Genomic DNA, 19060 nt, shown 5'->3' on the forward strand with positions numbered 1-19060 from the left:
CCAGCCACAGAAGCCGCGTCTCTTAATACCTCAAAATAAAAGATAAATGTGAAAGCCAGGAGTAGTTACGGAAATGCATTATTCGTGTTAAAAAAAGGACAAATCCATATCATCCAGGAGAACATATCTGGTTGAATTTGCACTACCCGCTAGCAGCATGCTATCTTTAAGGAGGTAATTTTCCTTAAGTGCGGAGGGATGGTTTTGTCATGAAAAGAACAGCAGCGGGCTATGTCTTTTTTGTCTCTGTGCTGCTGTATCATTTTTATTTCTCTTTGTTGGCCGGGCACTGGCAACCGAATACATTAAAAGAGAACAAATAGAACAAGAGCCAGAAGTGCATGCGTGTGCTTTTGAGCGTGGCAGAAAAAGAGCAAAGCGTGGTTTACAAAAAGAAGTGCTGTAAATAAAATGTTCTAAAGGAATAGAGACTCGAGGCCCCCACCGGTTGGGCTGATGAGCGTGCGGCGGAAACGCCAGGACCGCAGAGCTCTCTTATGCGAGCGTGTGGTTCAGGTAGCAGAAGGAAAATTTATTATGCATGCTACTTCAAGAGAGTCGTTTTCACGGAGAAAAACAGGAGGAAGAATAAATCTTCATTCTCCGCTTCGCCGAAAACTTTCCGGGGAACTTGGGCTGGTGGCTGGTCAGTGGCTGCCGTGCTGTCAATGGCCGGTGGGCTACGTTGAGCTTGTAGAAAGTACCTTACCCTGAAGCACTCCGCAGAAGCTTAACAACTTACCCAGAACCCTCCTCCCAGCACGGTGAAACATCCGATGCTCTGTGATTAGCTTCGACCTTACCCTTTATATTCTGATTCTTAGACCCACTTGTCTTGCTTGTACCTTCTTTTCTTGTTCCTAAGTTTACAATTTCCAGGCACCAAATTATTTGAATAATTGATTACTCATAAATTCTTAAGCGTTACGTGAAGCTTTCTTGCACAGTTAGCATTGGAGCTGAAACCTTGCCTCACGTTCTGCACGATACTGTTATGATGGAAATAAAATTGCGCTAAAACGACAGGACGAACAGAAGAAGATGCACCCCACAGCGCAGACTTAGACTGAGTTGAGCGCACACTGAGCGCAGACTAACAGACTGAGTTGAGTTAAGTAAGCGTAGAAATCAACTAAGTCTGTTATTCTGCGCTGTGTGGTGTTCTTCTGTTCGTCCTGTCCGTCTAGTTGCTCTTATTTCGATCATGTCAGACCAACCAGCCCGTCAGATTGCTTTGACGGTACTGTTACTTGGCAACAGGACAGATTACATGAACCACGGGATAGGAGAACGATGAATTTACAGCATAAATGGTGGCCATGACAGAGCCCCCACAGGCTGCGCGCACACACAGAGCTTCTTCGCCGTCGGTGGCTGGGACCACAGAGCTACCCTGTACTGCCCTGTCCATCGTCTTCTCCTGAAAGTATTGGAGAGATCCTCCTACCAGGTTTCAGAGCTTCGAAAGTCAGCGGGCGGAACGCCGTGCGCGCACACTGTTGACAATAATTTACGCAAAGCCATGGAGCGAATAAACTCTGGGGCCGGAAATGAGAGCCTGGGATAGGGAGCAAGCTCGAGTAGAAGATATCATAGCACAAATTAAGAAGTGAACTTGGGCTGGCCATGTAGTGAGACGAACTTACAACTGCTGCACCGCGAGAGTAACAGAATGGATACCGAGGGAAGGGGCTAGAAGAAGGGTAAGGCCATTAACACGATGTACAGAAAAAAATGAGAAAATTGGGAGGCAAAGAATGGACTCGGAGAGCGGTGGACCGGAGTTGGTAAGGTCAGTGGGGAGGTCTTCGTCCTGCAGTGGACCTGAACAGGCTCTTTATGATTATGATGATGATGATGATGATGATGATGATGATGATGATAATACAATTAATTTTGCGAAGTTGTATCTTTGAATTTGTTTGTAAGCTAAAGATTATTGCCACATTGCCACATGCGGAATATTACGTCTGAAAAATGGTATAACTAGGTTCACCAAACAAGTGCCGGATGTCAGATATGCTGAGTGTATTTAGGACCACGTGGTAAAAAAGGAACACCGCCACTTGTTGCTTGCTGAAGTGTCTGATGATGTTTCGGCAAGCATTTATAATGTTAGTGAGCTGACCAAGATACATTTAAATTCACAACTGCGCTTTGCAAGTGAAGGCAGTAGTGCTAGCGCACTGAAGTACCTGGGGATTCTATGGGAAATATATTTGGTGTATCAAACCAAGCTCTGATTCTATTCTTGAAGAATAATTAATTTTGCGGAACGTAATTACGCCCAAAATTAATTGCGCAACGTAAGTACGACTAAAACAGAGAGACACAAAAGGTAGGTGCGGAGAGGCGTACACACCATTTACTGTACTTTATGCATGCATTCGTATTTTCGCTAGTGTACAATTCGTATATTGCTTGTGTAATTCAGGTGACCAAATGCGTATGCACTAGAGGGCTGAAACACACCGCGTCTGTATATCCTCACTGGCGGTGCTGCCGCTGCGCACCGGCCTAGTGGGGAGGAGAATGCTCAGAACCGTGAGAAGGGAAGCGCACCGTGTGCAAAAGATAAGGTTGCGTGGCGTGGTGGGATCTTGCGTCGAAACGTTGTTCGATGGGGCATAAAACAAAGCGAGGGCTCCACGGAGATGTGGGTCGAGAGTTGCTCGTAATCAAATAAATTTGTCTCACAGAACTCTAAGACACATCATAATCAATTTAAGGTGTCTGAACAGAACCCCAAAAACGAGTCCGTGCTTACGCCCAATGGCGAGTTTGCAGGAGGTTATCTTTTTCTAATACTTATGCATCCTTCGGCTGCTTTTTTCCGCAATCTGCCCGTCTGTCTCTATGTCTCTCCATCCGTTCGCAAAGCCTGGCAGGTTGAAACGATGCTCTCCAGGTGTACAGGGCAGTACGGGCCACAAGAATGTCAGTTGTGATGTCACAACACGTCACATCACGTCCGGTTACTGGATGGAGAGTTTGTCGAATGGTGTGGATGAGAGTGGACGTGTGTCCAGTTGTGTGAGGCCTACAAGGGATAGGGGCTCACGGATGAGTACAAACGGCGTTGGTACGCCTGTCGTTCCTGGTCACGTGGCCCTCCCGGTGTCGCTCCTGGTATGCAGCGTACGCGCAAACTTGAGCCACTGAAGTGAACGTAAGCTGACTACATGATAAACTCGGGAGTTTTTAAGATATTCATTTAGTGTTATTTTTAAAACGCAGCCCCGAGGTTTTAAACTAAATAATGGTCACTCGCCCGATAGCTTCGCTGCGAATGTTGTCGAAAGACCTTTTGCACCCTGCCACGGAAGTTGTCATCCCTTTCCCTCTCTTACCCCTCATGCTTACACCTTCTACTCATGCTCCTCCTTGTGTCACTAATTTTACTCTAGCTTCTACTAGTATAAACAAAATACAGGTTTGTTCGTATCTATTCGATTTTACCGCGTGCACCCTGCTCCCGCGCCAATGTGTTTCACCACGAACGTCTTATTTGGTTTTTTGTTTTGCTTATAAAAGTACGAGCTGAATTTGTTCAGTGTTGGTTCCATCTGTTTGATTTTCGACAATGTAATGTTTAATTTTCATTCGCAAAACCAGTCCAACACACTCTCTGGTACGCTCGAACGCTCGTACGTTTTACTATGTACTTTTATTTCGCCTGCATAATGTGGACATGTATGATGTATGCGAGCAGTTTGATTAGTTTTGAATGGCCCTGCCTGTATGTGTACTTCGTGTTCAAGCGTTCTTTCACTTTGGTCTGGCGCCTGGATGGAGTAACCGACACACAGACAGTAGACCAAAATGTTCCAATTGAGGTAGCCAAAGAAGACCACTTTCCCTAAAAAGGCGGTGCTGTCAAGACGCTCGGATTCGACGCCTGACACCTCCTCTACGGTTTGTACATGCACAGACTCGGAGAGAAAACACTGCGGGCACGCCAGCCTATTACCATTGAGCCCAGAAATTTTCCGGAGTGGTTTGTGCTTGTAAAACATGCTTCGCCGTCGAAATTGTTTGCCTGTGGGGAAGACATTTGTCAATGCAGGAGTACCAAGACAAACCGAACCAGTTTCGAACTTACTTATGGTGATATACAGGATTAAGGCTTTAATTATAAGGATACCGAAAATATATTTTCATGTATGACCGAGCTGACGGTATAAAAAAATATATACCACTATAAACCAATTAGTCCGTAGTTCTATTAAACTAACGCGAAAAAGTTTATGCTTTGATGGCAGTGGTTACGATACATAGTATCAACAAGGCTACGTACTTTAGGGCCACCGAATGAGTTTTACACTATAATAACCAGAGAGGAAGCTGGCGCTGCGATCGTCTGCCGCGAGGGACGTGATGGGTAAAAGGGGATTCGGACTGGCACTCTATTGCTTCGCGGAAAGTGCCAGGTATTAGATCTTGCAGCCAGTTTCGTTTTCGTCGCGGTCTTCCTTGAACGCCTTTGTTTATGCGGGGCTTTGGGAAGAAGCGCTCAAAAATACATTTGTTCTTGAACTGATTGTCGCGCGCGCTGGTGCTGCGCTTACCGGAAATGTTCGATAACCAAAATTGCGAATAGGTTCGGTTATCAATTCACTCCCGGCACAGAGAGCACGCAAACACAAACTACGGCACTGTATGCGATGAATTCGTCCACGAATTCAGAGTTGATTGATTGTAGGGTTTAACTCGCCGACGCAACGCAGGTGATGAGGCGGGGTGTAGTGGAGGGCTCCGGAGTAATTTTGACCACCTGGGGATCTTTATCTACAGCCTAAATCTCGTACACACGAGCGTTTTTGCTTTTCGCCTATATCAAAAAAGCGGCCGCCGCGGCCGGGAATCGAACCCGCGTCCTCGCGCTCAGCAGCACAACGCCTTAGCCACTGCGCCACCGTTGCTGGTGCGAATTCATAGTTGCCGTGCCGATCATTCGGCATAGCAAGGTATTTTCGAAGCTGACGAAGATTGCAAACTGCTTGGAACAGCCACACTTTTCGTGCGAACGCCGGATCCAACGGCGAAGACCTGCCGGACCGGCGTACGATAGGAACGCAGATTTATGAATATAACTAATTCATGCTAAAATAACTAGTACAAAGGTAAACGATTCCTTTCGTTTATATGGACACTAAATCTGATCCTAATAGTAAAACCTACAAGCATCAAAACTTTTACAAATAGTTTCTAAAGAAGCCAGCGTGCCGCTGAATCGGCGACAAATGGCGAAGGGGCTTCGGAATCCTCCTCGACTCCGCGTCTGTTTTTTTTTTCTTTTAAACGGGCCCTTTTCCTTGGTGCAGCACCAGATTTAAGGGTCTACATTTCTTGCGAAAAATGTTTTTTTAAACAGGCAACCGCGAAATAAGTGTTTTTCTTGCTAAAAAATATAATATTCGCAGTAATAGGCACGTTTAGAAACTACCCCATCCGTTTCCACTTCTACCCATCCTTCCCATCGACGCGTAAGCGCTCTTTCGGAGTTCCCGTTTGCGCTAGCGTCAGGTTCCTATCTAGGTAATATTATATGCAACCATATGGGGCAACCAACCATGAAGCCGTTCCCGCAGTTTTATCTTGGGAATTCTTACCCTCGAAATTTAATAGTGAGTGGAGATTTTACAATGAGGACGGGTTATACCATCGTATACGCGCGTAGAAATATATTAATTTGTAATAAGTCTCCACATTTGTGATGCCCGATAGTCTTATGTTCGCGCACTTTGGGATGCATGTGCCTTTATTCATGCATTCATTATTGCTCTCATCGTTGCATAGATGTGTATTTGATATATCTGTTCATGCGGCTACGAGTGCTGCTTTACGTAATGCTGAAAAAGTAACAACACATTCTTTTGTCTGTTGTTTGCAATGCTGTTTGATGTACTGTGCTCAATGTTTTCTATGTTACATTGTGCGAGGGCGTCGCCAAACTGGATTTTTCCTGCGCCCCCTCATGCACCAAGGAACGTAAAATAAAAGAATGAAATGAAATGTGATGTGTCTGTGACGTCACGCCAGCCGAAGCCGCCGTTATCACCACTGCAGCTTCTCCTTCCCTCAATCTTAACCCCACTCGCACAACGCTGCATTAACCCGCGCTATCGCAATAAACGCTTTGTCTTGGCCCAGCCTATGCCCCGGCGTGTTCGTTTCAGTGGCGACGAGGATGGGATGAGAACGGGGCGTTAACTCAGTCCGCCATGACCGCTGCACCCACGGGAGGATACGCCAGCCCGCCGCAGTTCGACGAGACGAGCGACAAGTGGCCCGCTTACCAGGTTCGGCTGGAAGCCTTCTTTGAGGGGAATGGCATCACGGAAGACAAATGGCGCTTCCACACTAAGGTTCCCAGAATACACCATCATAACTGGTCGCCATCAATTATGCTGCTTGAAAAAAGCGCTCACAATAATGTGTACCCGGCTTGCGAATGCGATTTCGCCCTGCGAGAATAGTGGTTGCCTGATTTGGGTGTGCGGTTTAAGCTAAATAGTGATATTGATTTCTTATCACGTAAATTACCTTCCCCAACTCTTCTTCTGCACGTAACTAACCTGATATTTTCGACAAATGTGTGCCGATTGCACGCGTATATGTACTGAAAATTTAAAGCGTAACAAATTTAGACAAAAGACGAATGACACAAGGACAAGCGCTTGTTGCTAAGCGTATATGTAGTTTGCCGGTCCGGGACAGCGACGTCGCCGAAGCATCGAAAGCCAAAATACGCATCGCATTGTATATAGTATTGCGTTGTATGGGCGTCATAGACCTTACTGAGTTTAGTACACTCCAGAAACTAACAAAATAGAGCCGTATTCATTATGGCACGAATGTTGTCGGGGCGCAGTTTTCCCTTTCACAAACAAACATGTAGCCGCGCTTGAAAGAGTACAACGTAAAGCAGTTCGTTTTATCTACAACCGTTATAGGCGTACCGATTCGCCTACTGCTCTTTTGAAAAAAGCGGATCTGCCCACCCTGGCGAGCCGCGCCAAGCTTCATAGTATGAGATTTTTGTATCTGGTGCTACACAACTCTTTGAAAATAAATCCAGCCAGTTATGTTAAGGCTAACTGCAAGCGCCAAACACGAAATAAGCATTGCCACACACTTGATGAGTATCTCTTCAAGAAGAATGTTTTTGGCCACTCTTTTTTTCCACGAGCCATACGCGCTTGGAATGCCCTGCACCCCACTGTGTTGACACAGCCGACAGTTGACAAATTTGTTATTAGAGCGAGTGAATCTGTACTGACTTTTATGTAGCCGTGATTCCCTGAGTTGACAATGTTGCAAGTTTTAACTCTGTCTGTGCAATTACGTGTTGTATTTGTTTTTATTTGCTTGCCCCAGCAATTCAACCTATGTTTACATTCATGACGACTCTTTGCCTATCACTACGCCGAATTTTGCACTACGTCCGAGATATATGCTTGAAATCCCAAGTGCTGGAAACATGTATTTTTATTCTGTGTATTGTTTGTTTTTACAATGTGACACCACTCCTGTAATAATCCCATCACGGGATTGACAGTATCCTGAAATAAATAAATAAATGAAATAATGCCTTTATTTTTCCATCCACAATGATGCAGGAAGAGAGGGGAAAAAATTCCCGCGCCTTCCCGCGAGGTGAACGCGAGTAAATGCAGAGCATTGGGGCCTCAGTACTGATTGAAGGCAGTGTTGCTTCCATCGCTTCTTCCGTGATGCTGGAGTAGCAGACACGAGTAAACGTGGGCACGAGCGTCAACCAAGGAAGGAAGGAGCAACGCAGTGACTGAAACACGAGCGACCGCTAGCCGCTATATTTGCAGCGCGCGCAGTAGAGGGAGAGCAGTACGCGGGGGAGAGCGCGCATGCGCAAGCAGCGCGCGGCCTTCCACGCCCCACCGCGCTGCTATCACGCACCTGTTACGCCGAGACCACGACGGAGCGAACGGGCTGACTACGACGCATGCGCGCGCCAGCTGCTGTTCAGAGAGAGGAGGGAAGGAGAGGCGCACCTGCTGCGGACGCGAAACTGTTGACACCGTCCGACGCAGGAACAGGCGAGGCTAAGAAATGCTCTGCATTTAAAAGAAGCGGGCCCTGCTGGTGACTGCACTGACCACCCACACCGTCGACGTACTGAGCGGACGCTGTGCTCCGGATAAGGTGAATCAAGTTTCGTACCCACAAGTGGTAGCCTTGCTTAAGCAGCCCTTTTCGCCACAACTGAACGAGATAGCACAGTCTTATAAGTTCTTCACCCGCAACCAGCTGCCCGGCGAACCGGTCAAGGATTTTATCATGGCGATTCGACAGATAGCGGACACCTGCAATTTTGGTACATCGTTGGATAGAATGCTACGAGATCGCATCGCGTGTGGACTGCAAAGCGTAGGAGTGCGTCGGCAGCTACTCGCGAAACCACAGCTGACGGGGAGCGAAGCGGAAGAAATTGCGATACCCGCCGAAATAAACGAAGCCAACGCGCAAGAGAGTAAGCCCCGCCGCTGAGGGAACTGTGCATGCGCTGGGAGGCCAGTCCTCTCGCCCAAAAAAGCCGGCCACAGATTACGTGCTACCGCTGCGGAGCAAAGGGGCACGGACCCGAGGATTCCCGCTTCCGATCGGCGTCATGCTTCAAGTGCAAACAACGAGGTCATATCGCCCGAGCCTGTTGCCGCCGTGAGAGTGGTTTCGGGGTGGTGCCACCAGTGCGCCAAGTACACACCTTTGTCGTCGCGGGAGGAAGACACGGGCACCGACGGTATGTTCGCACTGGAGGCAGCGAACAGTCATATCGGCCACATCGGCATGACGCAACCCATCGTGCGCACCTTGGATTGTGCTGGGGTTCCAGTGGACATGCAGGTAGACACAGGCTCACCGGTTTCGGTCATCACGTGGCCCACATATGAACAGAACAAAGCAGTGTGGCCCAAGCTGCGTGGTTCGCCATTGAAACTGACCTGCTTCCTGGAACGGCTTCTAGTGCGGGGACAACTTGAGCTCAAGGTTTCGTGCGGAAACAGGTCGACGGAGGGATCTTTGCAAGTCCTTGGTTGCTCCGGCCCCAACCTCTGCAGACGCGACCTGATTCAAGCGTTCCACATGCTCGAGGCACCGGTCATGAACGTGAACACGCCAGGTGAGCAACTGCCGTTAGTCGGTGCTGACGACATTAACGTGGACCAGTTAATAGCAGAATTCGCTGATGTGCTCGCGCCAGGTTTAGGGCTCATAAAAGGGCCTCCGGTACACTTCGAGACGCGAGAAAACGTGGTGCCGAAATTTTGGAAAGCACGCGAAGTTCCTTATGCTTTTCGTCCAAAGGTCGACGCGGAACTGGACCGCCTTTCGGGCGCGGGTATTATTGTCCCGGTGCCTCATTCGAAGCGGGCCGTGCCAGTGGTACCGGTAGTGACACGGAATGGCTGCGTCGGCCTTTGCAGCGATTTTAAACTAACGGTAAACAAAGCCTGTCACCCTGAGCAATATCCGTTGCCACGGGTGGAGGACATCCTGGCGACATTAAACGGCGGTGAAGTTTTTACCACAATAGACTTGCGGGAGGCGTACAACCAGCTTCCGTTGGATGAGGAAGCCATGCTACTCACGACCATAAACACGCATAAGGTACTGTTCAGCTTCACTCGCCTGCCTTTTGGAGTGGCGTCCGCGGCGGCCGTCTTTCAACGTCGTATGGAGACCATTTTGCAGGGGCTTCCGGGTGTTCAGGTCTACCTAGATGACGTCATCGCGGCAGAGAAACGCAATGACTGCACCACACTGCGCGCAGTATTGAAACGTTTCCAGGAATATGGCGTGCGCTTGAACGCAGACAAGTGCAAGTTCCGCCAACCAGAGGTAGATTTTTTTGGGACATCGAATCAGCGCTCGAGGTCTTCAACCAAAGACGGAGAACTTAGATGCTGCCTGTAGGTTTCGGCACCGCGGAATCCCGCAGAATTAAGGTCGTACCTTGGCATGGTCACGTACTACCACAGGTTTCTGCCCAACGCATCGACCGCCATGGCACCCTTATATCAACTACTCTCATGCGGCGCATTCCGCACTAGCCCTGTTGAAAGTCTTTATGTCGAGTGCCACAAATGGTGCCTAGGGCATCAGCGGGAGTATGTTGACCTGTTGTATGCATCCAAGATCGTGTCTCTGACCAACCATCCTTTTAATCCCATCATGAACGATACATCAAATTTACAACTCTTTTTAAACAGGCCATCTATTCCCTTACCGTTCTCTCTCAGAGTTAGGGAGGAGGATTCTGCATTTAATGTCCCCCTTTCAGACACGCACAAGACACCCATTCATAATTTCATCGCACCATGGCATCTTCGTCCTGTATCATGCGACCTGTCATTCACTCTTGCAGAAAAAAATAGGGTACCCAGGAATGCAATTCTGCAGCACTTCCTGTTCCTGCAGGACAAGTACAGGTGCGCAGAATTCTATAGCGACGCGTCCAAAACTGGTTCTACTGTCTCTTGTGCAGCGCACGGACCAAATTTTAGAGTTATCAAAACAATGAATTTTCACAGCAGTATTTACACGGCAGATGCGTATGGCATTTTACTCGTTTCAAATCCCATCCTCGAACATAATATTCCAAAGTCTATCGTCTACACAGACTCTCTAAGATTTGTGCAGGCATTGTCATCAAGAAGGTCGTCAAAAAACTATGTAATCAATGTTCTTTTAAAGGTCATAATGACTGCATATGCTTCAGATTTAGAAATAACCATATGCTGGGTACCAGGTAACTGTGGGATTCCTGGCAATGAGACCGCTGATCAAATGGCTGGTGCTGCTGCTCTCATGACCACAGTTGACATAACAACAGTACCTCACACCGACCTAAAAGCACACATCAGACGACAGCTTCGTAACACATGGCAACTACACTGGAGTCAACAAACAGACAACAAACTACACGTAATAAAACCACAACTGGGACGCTACATAACTGACTCACACAACAGATACACTGAAGTCGCTCTGGCTAGGCTGCGGATAAGTCACACACACGGGACTCACTCCCACCTGCTCACTGGAACTTCGGGACCCACGTGTAGCAGGTGTGGAAAGGGCCTATCCGTAGTCCACATACTAATCACGTGCAAGGCACTTGACACAACACGACACAAACATTTCCCTGAATTATACAGACGACACATTCCTTTGCACCCATCATACTTTTTAGCCGATGAACCAATGTTTCTAGTCAACGTGTTTTTAAGTTTTTAGCTGAGGTAAACTTTCTGCAGCTCTTGTCATATCACGTGTAATAATCCTGTCCCTATACACCAGCCATCTCCATTGTCTTTTGTTTTGCATCACTTGTACTTTTAGTCACATGTTTTAGTATTTACGGTCTCATCACAATTCAGTAACTTCTTCTTTGGAGCTCTTTGCCCATAGTCGGCCTTGCGCCAATAAAACCCAACTATCATCATGAGGAAGCTAAGTGGGAGTGGGGTACCACTCAACAACAGGCATTCAGCAATGTGAAAGACCTTCTCAAATCCGCAGATTTTCTGGCGCATTTTGACCCACACAGACCGCTAGTCCTGGAATGCGATGCCTCCCCGGACGGAATCGGCGCAGTGATTTGACACGATGTCGGGGGCGGGGTACTTCGGCCCATAGGGTTCCGTTATCGGTTATTGACGGAAGCTGAGAAAAATTACTCGCAGTTGCAGCGTGAAGCCTTGGCACTTGTGTTTGGTGCATTAAAATTCCGATAATACTTACTGGGCAATACTTTCACATTGATGAGAGACCATAAGCCGCTTGTGGGACTTTTTCATCCAGACAGGCCAGTACCCGTGATGGCCGCTGCGCGAATCCAGCGATGGGCCCTGCTGCTGAGCGCATACGATTACGTAATCAAACACCAGCCCGGGAAAGACAACTTCCAGCAGATGTCCTCAGCCGGCTCCCCACGTCAGCAACTTCTCAGCCAGGGACGCAGGAAGAAACTGGGGACGTTGAGTATGTCCTGCTCACGGAAACACTCAATGATGGTGTCATGTCTGCGAAGCAACTGGGCACTCTCACGGAGCTCGATGACGATTTAGCAAAGGTGCAAAAATGGGTGCAGGAGAGGTGGCCAAGAAATTTGGGGCCTGAGGACCAGCACTTGATGCCATACCGGAAGGCTGATATAACGGGGAGTTACGGGCTTCTCTACTGGGGCCATCGAGTGATCGTCCCTAAGAATGCCCGAGCAGTAATGTTACGTCTGCGGCATGATACTCATCAAGGAATTTGATCAATGAAGCGGCTAGGGCGCTCCTTGATGTGGTACCACCGAATCGATAATGACATTGAGCACATGGTTAAGTCCTGCACCAGTTGCATCCAAGCTGCCCCTATGCCCCCCAAGAAACCCGCTGTTGCATGGCCGGAAACGGATGAGCGTTGGTCGAGGCTGCATATTGATTTTGCGGGGCCGATCGATGGTCACATGCTACTGATTGGGGTGGATTCACGCAGTAAGTGGATAGAAGCAATACCCATGAAGAGTTCCATCACGCACGCCACCACAGAGGCTCTGCGCACCTTGTTCAGTACATTCGGGTTGCCCCGGATGCTGGTATCCGATGATGGCCCACAGTTTACGAGTTGGGAATTTCGCAATTTTATGAAGCTGAATAACATAGTACACCTCCGAACAGCACCGTATCACCCCCTGTCCAATGGGCTCGCGGAGCGGGCTGTTCGTACTGTCAAGTTTTCTTTGAAGAGGAATGTTCAAGGGTCACTGAAAACCCGTCTTGCAAGGATTCTGCGCAGGTACCGCAGGACGCCGCATGCCGGGGGCCGGACACCAGCGCAACTCCTAATGGGCTACGATCTTCGCTCCAGGCTGGACAACGCAGTGTCCGTTCCACCCTCGCCAGTTGACTGCCCCTCCCTCGATGTGTGGCAGCCCGGTGAGCCAGTCTGGGTGAGAAACTTCGGGCGAGGCGAGCCGTGGACTCCAGCCAGCATTACATCGACAGACGGAGCCCACCTTGTGAATGCCGACGGTCCGGACGGGGAAACCATTCGGCGCCACAGCGACCAGGTGAAGCCGCGGGAGTTGGAGCACGACCAGGGAGAAGCAAGTGACTCCGGCTGCCAGGAGACTGCCGGCGGACCCCCAGCAGGAGAAACACCGAGGCGAGTGCCAACAAGCAACGAGATCACCGGGAGCACCTCAACTCCGGTGTTGCGTCGGTCGGCCCGGCAACGCAAACCGCCAAACCGTTACTTACCGTAGGGGGAGCAAAATGATGTATCTGTGACGTCACGCCAGCCGAAGCCGCCGTTATCACCACTTCTCCTTCCTCTCCCTCTTTACCCCTATCGCAATAAACGTTTTGTCTTGGCCCAGCCACTGCCCCTGGCGTGTTTGTTTCACCCTTGACGTGACAAGGTAGTAAGATGATAGCTCTGTGCCAAATCCGTTAAGATTTATTGGAAGCTCGTAAGGCTGTTACGTTACAATGCGCATGTCGAAGAAAACGTTTGTCATATTTCGTGTCTTGTTTTGTACTGTATTTCATAGGAAAATACACATAATACGACGTGCATCTTTCCACCATGAGTGTTAAAAAGTTGATGGCCTTGAGGCAGTGGGAAGGGGGGGAAGTTGGGTGACACTAGCGTAGTTGTAAAAAGGTCTGTAGCTCATGCCAGCGCAGTGCCAACGACGTCGCACTCCAAACGCCTTACGAAGGCGGATGGCCCTCAATTTCTATCCTCAATTTAAGTACCTGGCTTCGATGAGCGGTACACAACCATCACGATCACCGATTCGGTCAAACCCGCACGTACTCAGCATCTGCTACAGCGTCTCGTCTATTCGCCAGGTAATTGTCTTCTAACACATTTATTTTACTTCTATGGGTGATTTTAGAAAAGGGCAAAAAGACCAGAATTTCTGGGAGGTTCGCCAATAGAAGCCACAGTTCTCCCAGATAGACATCAATGGTGTCGACTAATGGTGGGAATAGAAGATACCCATGGCGAAAACAAAATGGGGCACATGGTGTACACAGGCCGAAAATGGCTCCGTGATGCATAATTCTGCGGTATTGAGCGAGTTTTGAAGACATAGTCTCGTCGTCAGCTCGGCCGTAACGTGACGCAGTTCGATATCGCATGCGGCACGTGTATTGATTTAATGGAGGTCGTAGGCATCAAAGAGCATAAAGTTAGAGCGTACTTCTCAGAGTTTATGAGCATAAAGTTAGAGCGTACTTATCGGGTGACGCGTAGGCACCCATCTGCCCCTTACACAGAAAATTGCTTAAGAATTTTTTATTAAAATAAAAGCCTTTCATGTTTGACCAGAAAGGATAATAAAGTGAAGGGCTCTGGGAGGAGTTTTCAAAGACAGCAGCACTGCATATTTTATAAGAATGGAGAAATGAAGCTGCGATAAACGAACATACTGGAAGCGGCAATAGCTTAAACGACATTCGATTGTCCTATGCCCCAAAGTGCAAAGTCCTGTTACGAATGAAACTTCATGCATTCCTTTTTTTCGTTGGTGGGCAGCTGAAGACAATTATATCGGATAACGCAACTGTACTTGTTGCGTGCGTACGCATCTGAAGCTAATTGATCACTCGAACAGCAGTTCATACAACTCTTAGACAGTAACAAAAATAGGTTAACCCCCCTCCCCCCCCCCCCCTTCCCCCCCAAAAAAAACAAATAAAAAAAAACAGACAGTGCTTTGCTGTATAACCATCACGTCCTCTGCAATTGTCTTTACACGGCATCCATTCTGGACATCGTTTTCCATAGTAAAAGTCTCCCGAATGCCCATGCTGCCTTAAAAGATGGGTTGTCTGATCAAAGGCTTGTTCTTTCCGCATGTTCTGTCGTAGATAAATCTGGCCAGCTGCCGTTACAACGTAAAGACTATATAAGGCTAATTATGAATCGGTCCTCGACTTTTGATTTGGCTTGCGATGAGTTTTCCTGCAGTGGTGTTAGTTTTATGTTGGAAAACTTCCGCTCACTTTGAGACTTATGCCGAGAAAAGTTCACTCCAAACTAAACCAAACCATCTAACCGTAAAAAGCCTCGGGTAACGAGAGAAATCGTTCATTTAAAGCGTAAATTTTAGCGATTGGAACAGTGACAGCGGAAAGGCCCGCTGATTCAGAACGTAAATATACACTTGTAACTAAAATACGCGCCTTCAAACACCACAATTTCTGGTTGACCTTGCGACAGTTCCTATAAAGTGATCAAGAAAACGTCTGTCGCAAGCTTCAGCAAAACCAACAAAAAGCGGTCAACGGGGTTGAGGTCGGAGATAACGTCAGTCGAGATTCGAAGCAAAGCGCAAAAACTCTTCATCCCGAAATATTCGCTCCTTGGTCGGGTTTCACTGGATGAGACAATGTCTGTGTGATGGAATTTATTTAGTATTGCCACTCAGTGTTTTCTGACCCATCCCAACGCCATAACTCCGATTATAGCTGTGTCGTGGTTTTTCTTGATTTCATAACTTTCGAAGGCGTGTTTCCCATGCTTCTTACCATCTAAACAAAATCTTCTTGTGGTCCATACAACATTCCTCATCAGAGCTGGGGCTGGCAAAGCAAGACCGATGGAAAAGCAATATACGGGGCACGAAAAGCAAGACGGATACCGTACAGCCTTTCTGTAGAAATCCACATACACCAGTTACCAAGAACTGGTATAACAACGCAATCGACAAGTTCAGGCGGGGGGCGTTCCTATATGTATGGCGCTGTGGCCCGAGCAGAAAGGTATGGCCTCGTAAATGAAGCTCCGCTTGGCCACAGGCGCACCAATGCAGCGCTTCCCTTCTTGCCGAGACATGACGTCACCGACGGGCCAACACAAAGTAGGAGTTACTGGAGGCCTGTAATTTAAAACTGTGCAGACTGCGAAAGACGCATGAAAACTTGGCACGGCACTTTCGTAAACCAAAGGCTTTCTCCAGAAATTAATGACGCGGCCCTTTTTAAACAACAGGCGTTGCACAATCCTCATAGCGATGTTGCTCTTTTATCGAGCAAGGTGAGCCAAACTACTGTACAATACAACACTCACAGCTGTTTCATTACTATGCGGGGTGAGAGGTCTTGACCGAAGGAACGGGAAACTAATATTTATAAGTATTTTATGGGAACGTTGCAGCAAAATCCACGTGATTTTTTTTCCGTTTTTGCTCGGTGCGTCAACCTCATCTTTTCTGCAACATTTTACCGCATTCCACTGAAAGAAGTCGTCGCTCCTCAAAATGGTCGAACTGGAGAAAATCGGCGAGCATAAAGATTCCGGAAACAGCTTGGTGGTATTCGTATAGACATGCACACGACTGATAGCCTTCAACTGCATGCCTGACTCCGCAGCCTCTGCGTTGCCACCTAAACAATGCAGGAAAAAGCCAAGCCAAGCCAAGGTGACTATGGCGAAGGAATCCTTCGAAGCAATAAAGCCCCCATGGCGGACATCAGCGCATCAGAGTTTCTAAAGCTCGGCGTCGCGAGTTCCTTAGATCTTCAATAAACCCCGTGATCAATTTTGGGGCCGCGATTGAAATCCGGCGAGGGTCGCTGTCCGAGCTCTCAGCAAAGCCCTCGGTACCTAGGCACCGCATGCCTTCACTCTTTTATATTCTTTCACTTATGACTTCCTCGCAAGCACATCGCTCTTGTGACAGCAAGCAAGTACACTTCGATAAAGAGAGAAAAGACGTTAGGATTGCGCTGCTCCCGTTCGATTGACCCCATCGTAGCAGCTTACCAATGGCAATAACAGTTGCCCCTGGCTGTCGGGCTCTTTTGTGCCGGACGGAACCGTACGCTCCCTGTGCTGCTCTCTGGTGGTGTCAGAACCTACGGGCTGCTTGTGTCGCACAGCTCGTTTCCAGCGTAAGATTTGAAATTCTGGCCAAGTCGTGCTTGAAGTTTATTAGACTCTACGAAATGTGCATGGGCAATTTTTTTCCACAAGACATACGCAACGTACACTAATTGAAAAAGATGTTTTAGTGTGAAGAGGAGCCTTAAATTTCTCTTACAGCGGACATTCGCACTATTATTCGCCGGTTTTAGTTAACAAAAAAGGCGACCAATTGTTTCATGAATATGTAACTCAGCCCCCTGAAAGAAAGCAAAGCTGCCAAAAACTGTAGAACGGTTCACGAAGCAATTCAAAATTATCTGATGAGATTTCTCTTTTCACGCAACCTGCTATGATAGACAGAGGGAAAGTGGCCAGAGACATGGAGGGAAGCCTTTACAAGTTTTGTAGGAGTCAAACGTGCAAACGCCATGGCTTGCAAACTTCAGTGCTTGAAGAATTACCAACTATTAATGCCTAGGTTATGTAAAGTACTAAAACAGAAAAATTTGGAAAAAAGCTAGAGAGAGAGCGAGAGAGCAAGGTGAGAGAACACTTGCTTACACAAGCGCAGCCGTCCACACACGTTCTTTCCATCCCTCTGGTTGATTGATTTCTCTAGTCTTTGTTGAGATATGTATATTAGTACAAGGGATATTTCGAAGGGCGCCTTTGCCTCATTTCTTGCACCCAATCACGTTTGTAACTCAAATACATATGAAAGCCGCTTTTTTTCCCGTTTTTGCTTTTCGCCTCCATCAGAAAAGCGGCCGCCGTAGCCGGGAATCGAACCCGCGACCTTGTGCTAAGCAGCACAACGCCTTAGCCACTGAGCCACCGCGGCGGGGTTGTTTGTTTGTTTATTTATTTATTTATTTATTTATTTATTTAGTGACACCACCCGCCCCCACATAGGCCGAGTCGCCATCCTTGTGTCAATAAAGTTTCATTTATTAATTAATTTATTTATTTATTTATTTATTTATTTTTATTTAATCATAACAAAAGAAAGAAGTTTAACTACGTATGAAAAAGATAAATGTGGAAAGGAAACTTTTTTTATTACGTTCGCGGCTGGTTCCAGAAGCAAGCCTTCCAGGCGCAGCAGAAGCTCGTAGTGAGAAGGATTGACGGTACGAAATACATAAATGCTGTCAGTACATTCCTAGTCCTAGAGGAATCGCTGAACGGCTGGTTCTTACTGTGCCTAAGTGACACGAAGTATATGGACAAAGGAAATACAGCGGGTGACTCCATGCAGGTATTCTGTTTGATCAGAAGAAAACGAGAATTGCTCCAGATACATTGGGCTTCTGAGTTGTTGTACAACAGCAACACACCTGAGGTAACGAATCGCGCATTCTCTTTAAAAAAATATTCATTTTGGTACAGAAAAAATAACAGGCTTCTCTCAAACCAAGTAAAATTGGCAAATGGGTCAAATTGCACTCAGCAGGTACAAAAAAGCGTTTAGCATGCATAATTTAACTAGAGGAGCGTTCAAATACGTTTCTTTCTTCTCAGAGAGTGGTCGAAAAAAATACCGACACAAAAGTAACATTTTCACAATCTGTTTTTTTTGTTGTTGTTTTGAAACCGTAATTTATAGTTTCGCTTTGGTTTGAGGTACCAACGAAGGCATGAAACCCGCGAAATGACATCTTAACCGACGCTTCCTCCCGTGAATCATTGAGTGTGCTAGGTATCAGCGAGGTTGAGAGTAAAGATGTAGGGAAGCTTTCTAATACGCGAAACAATGTCCTGTACTTCAAACGAATCTTACAACCGAAGCTTAGCGGAACTTTTAAAGAAAAAGTTACCATGATAATTCATTCGTAGTGTCTGCTTGCTTCTACATCAACGCGCACAGTACAGCAGCTTATTCAAGTGTGTCACTTCCGGAGTCACGAAGCGGATTAAGCCTTCTTTGTTTCTGCTTCATTTTCGTTCACAGAGCTTGATGAGCGGATCAGAAGGATTAGCATGAGCCACTTGCGCTGGAACATGCCCAGCCGCAATTCCCGTGATGATCACCCTTGGCCGTTTAATTAAAGCCCCTTTGAACTCCACCAAGTTGGGGATTATTACGAAACTCCGGAGGGAGTTTCAACCATCTGCCTCAACCGCTCCGGAGGCCATCAAAAGT

General features: G+C 47.5%; 1 protein-coding gene across 1 annotated transcript; it reads left to right on the forward strand.

Moving 5' to 3' along the window:
- The first annotated feature begins 8110 nt into the window (after positions 1-8110).
- On the forward strand, positions 8111-12163 carry LOC144173227 (uncharacterized). The gene is made up of 2 exons (XM_077701724.1): positions 8111-9163; positions 11848-12163. The coding sequence occupies exons 1-2, from the start codon at positions 8785-8787 to the stop codon at positions 12111-12113; spliced, it is 645 nt and encodes a 214-aa protein (XP_077557850.1). The 5' UTR covers positions 8111-8784; the 3' UTR covers positions 12114-12163.
- The last annotated feature ends 6897 nt before the right edge of the window (positions 12164-19060 follow it).

This window comes from Haemaphysalis longicornis, unplaced genomic scaffold (assembly GCF_048455015.1).
Source record: "Haemaphysalis longicornis isolate Haplotype H1 unplaced genomic scaffold, Haemaphysalis longicornis Haplotype H1 scaffold_3, whole genome shotgun sequence".
In the NCBI taxonomy this organism is placed as follows: domain Eukaryota; kingdom Metazoa; phylum Arthropoda; class Arachnida; order Ixodida; family Ixodidae; genus Haemaphysalis; species Haemaphysalis longicornis.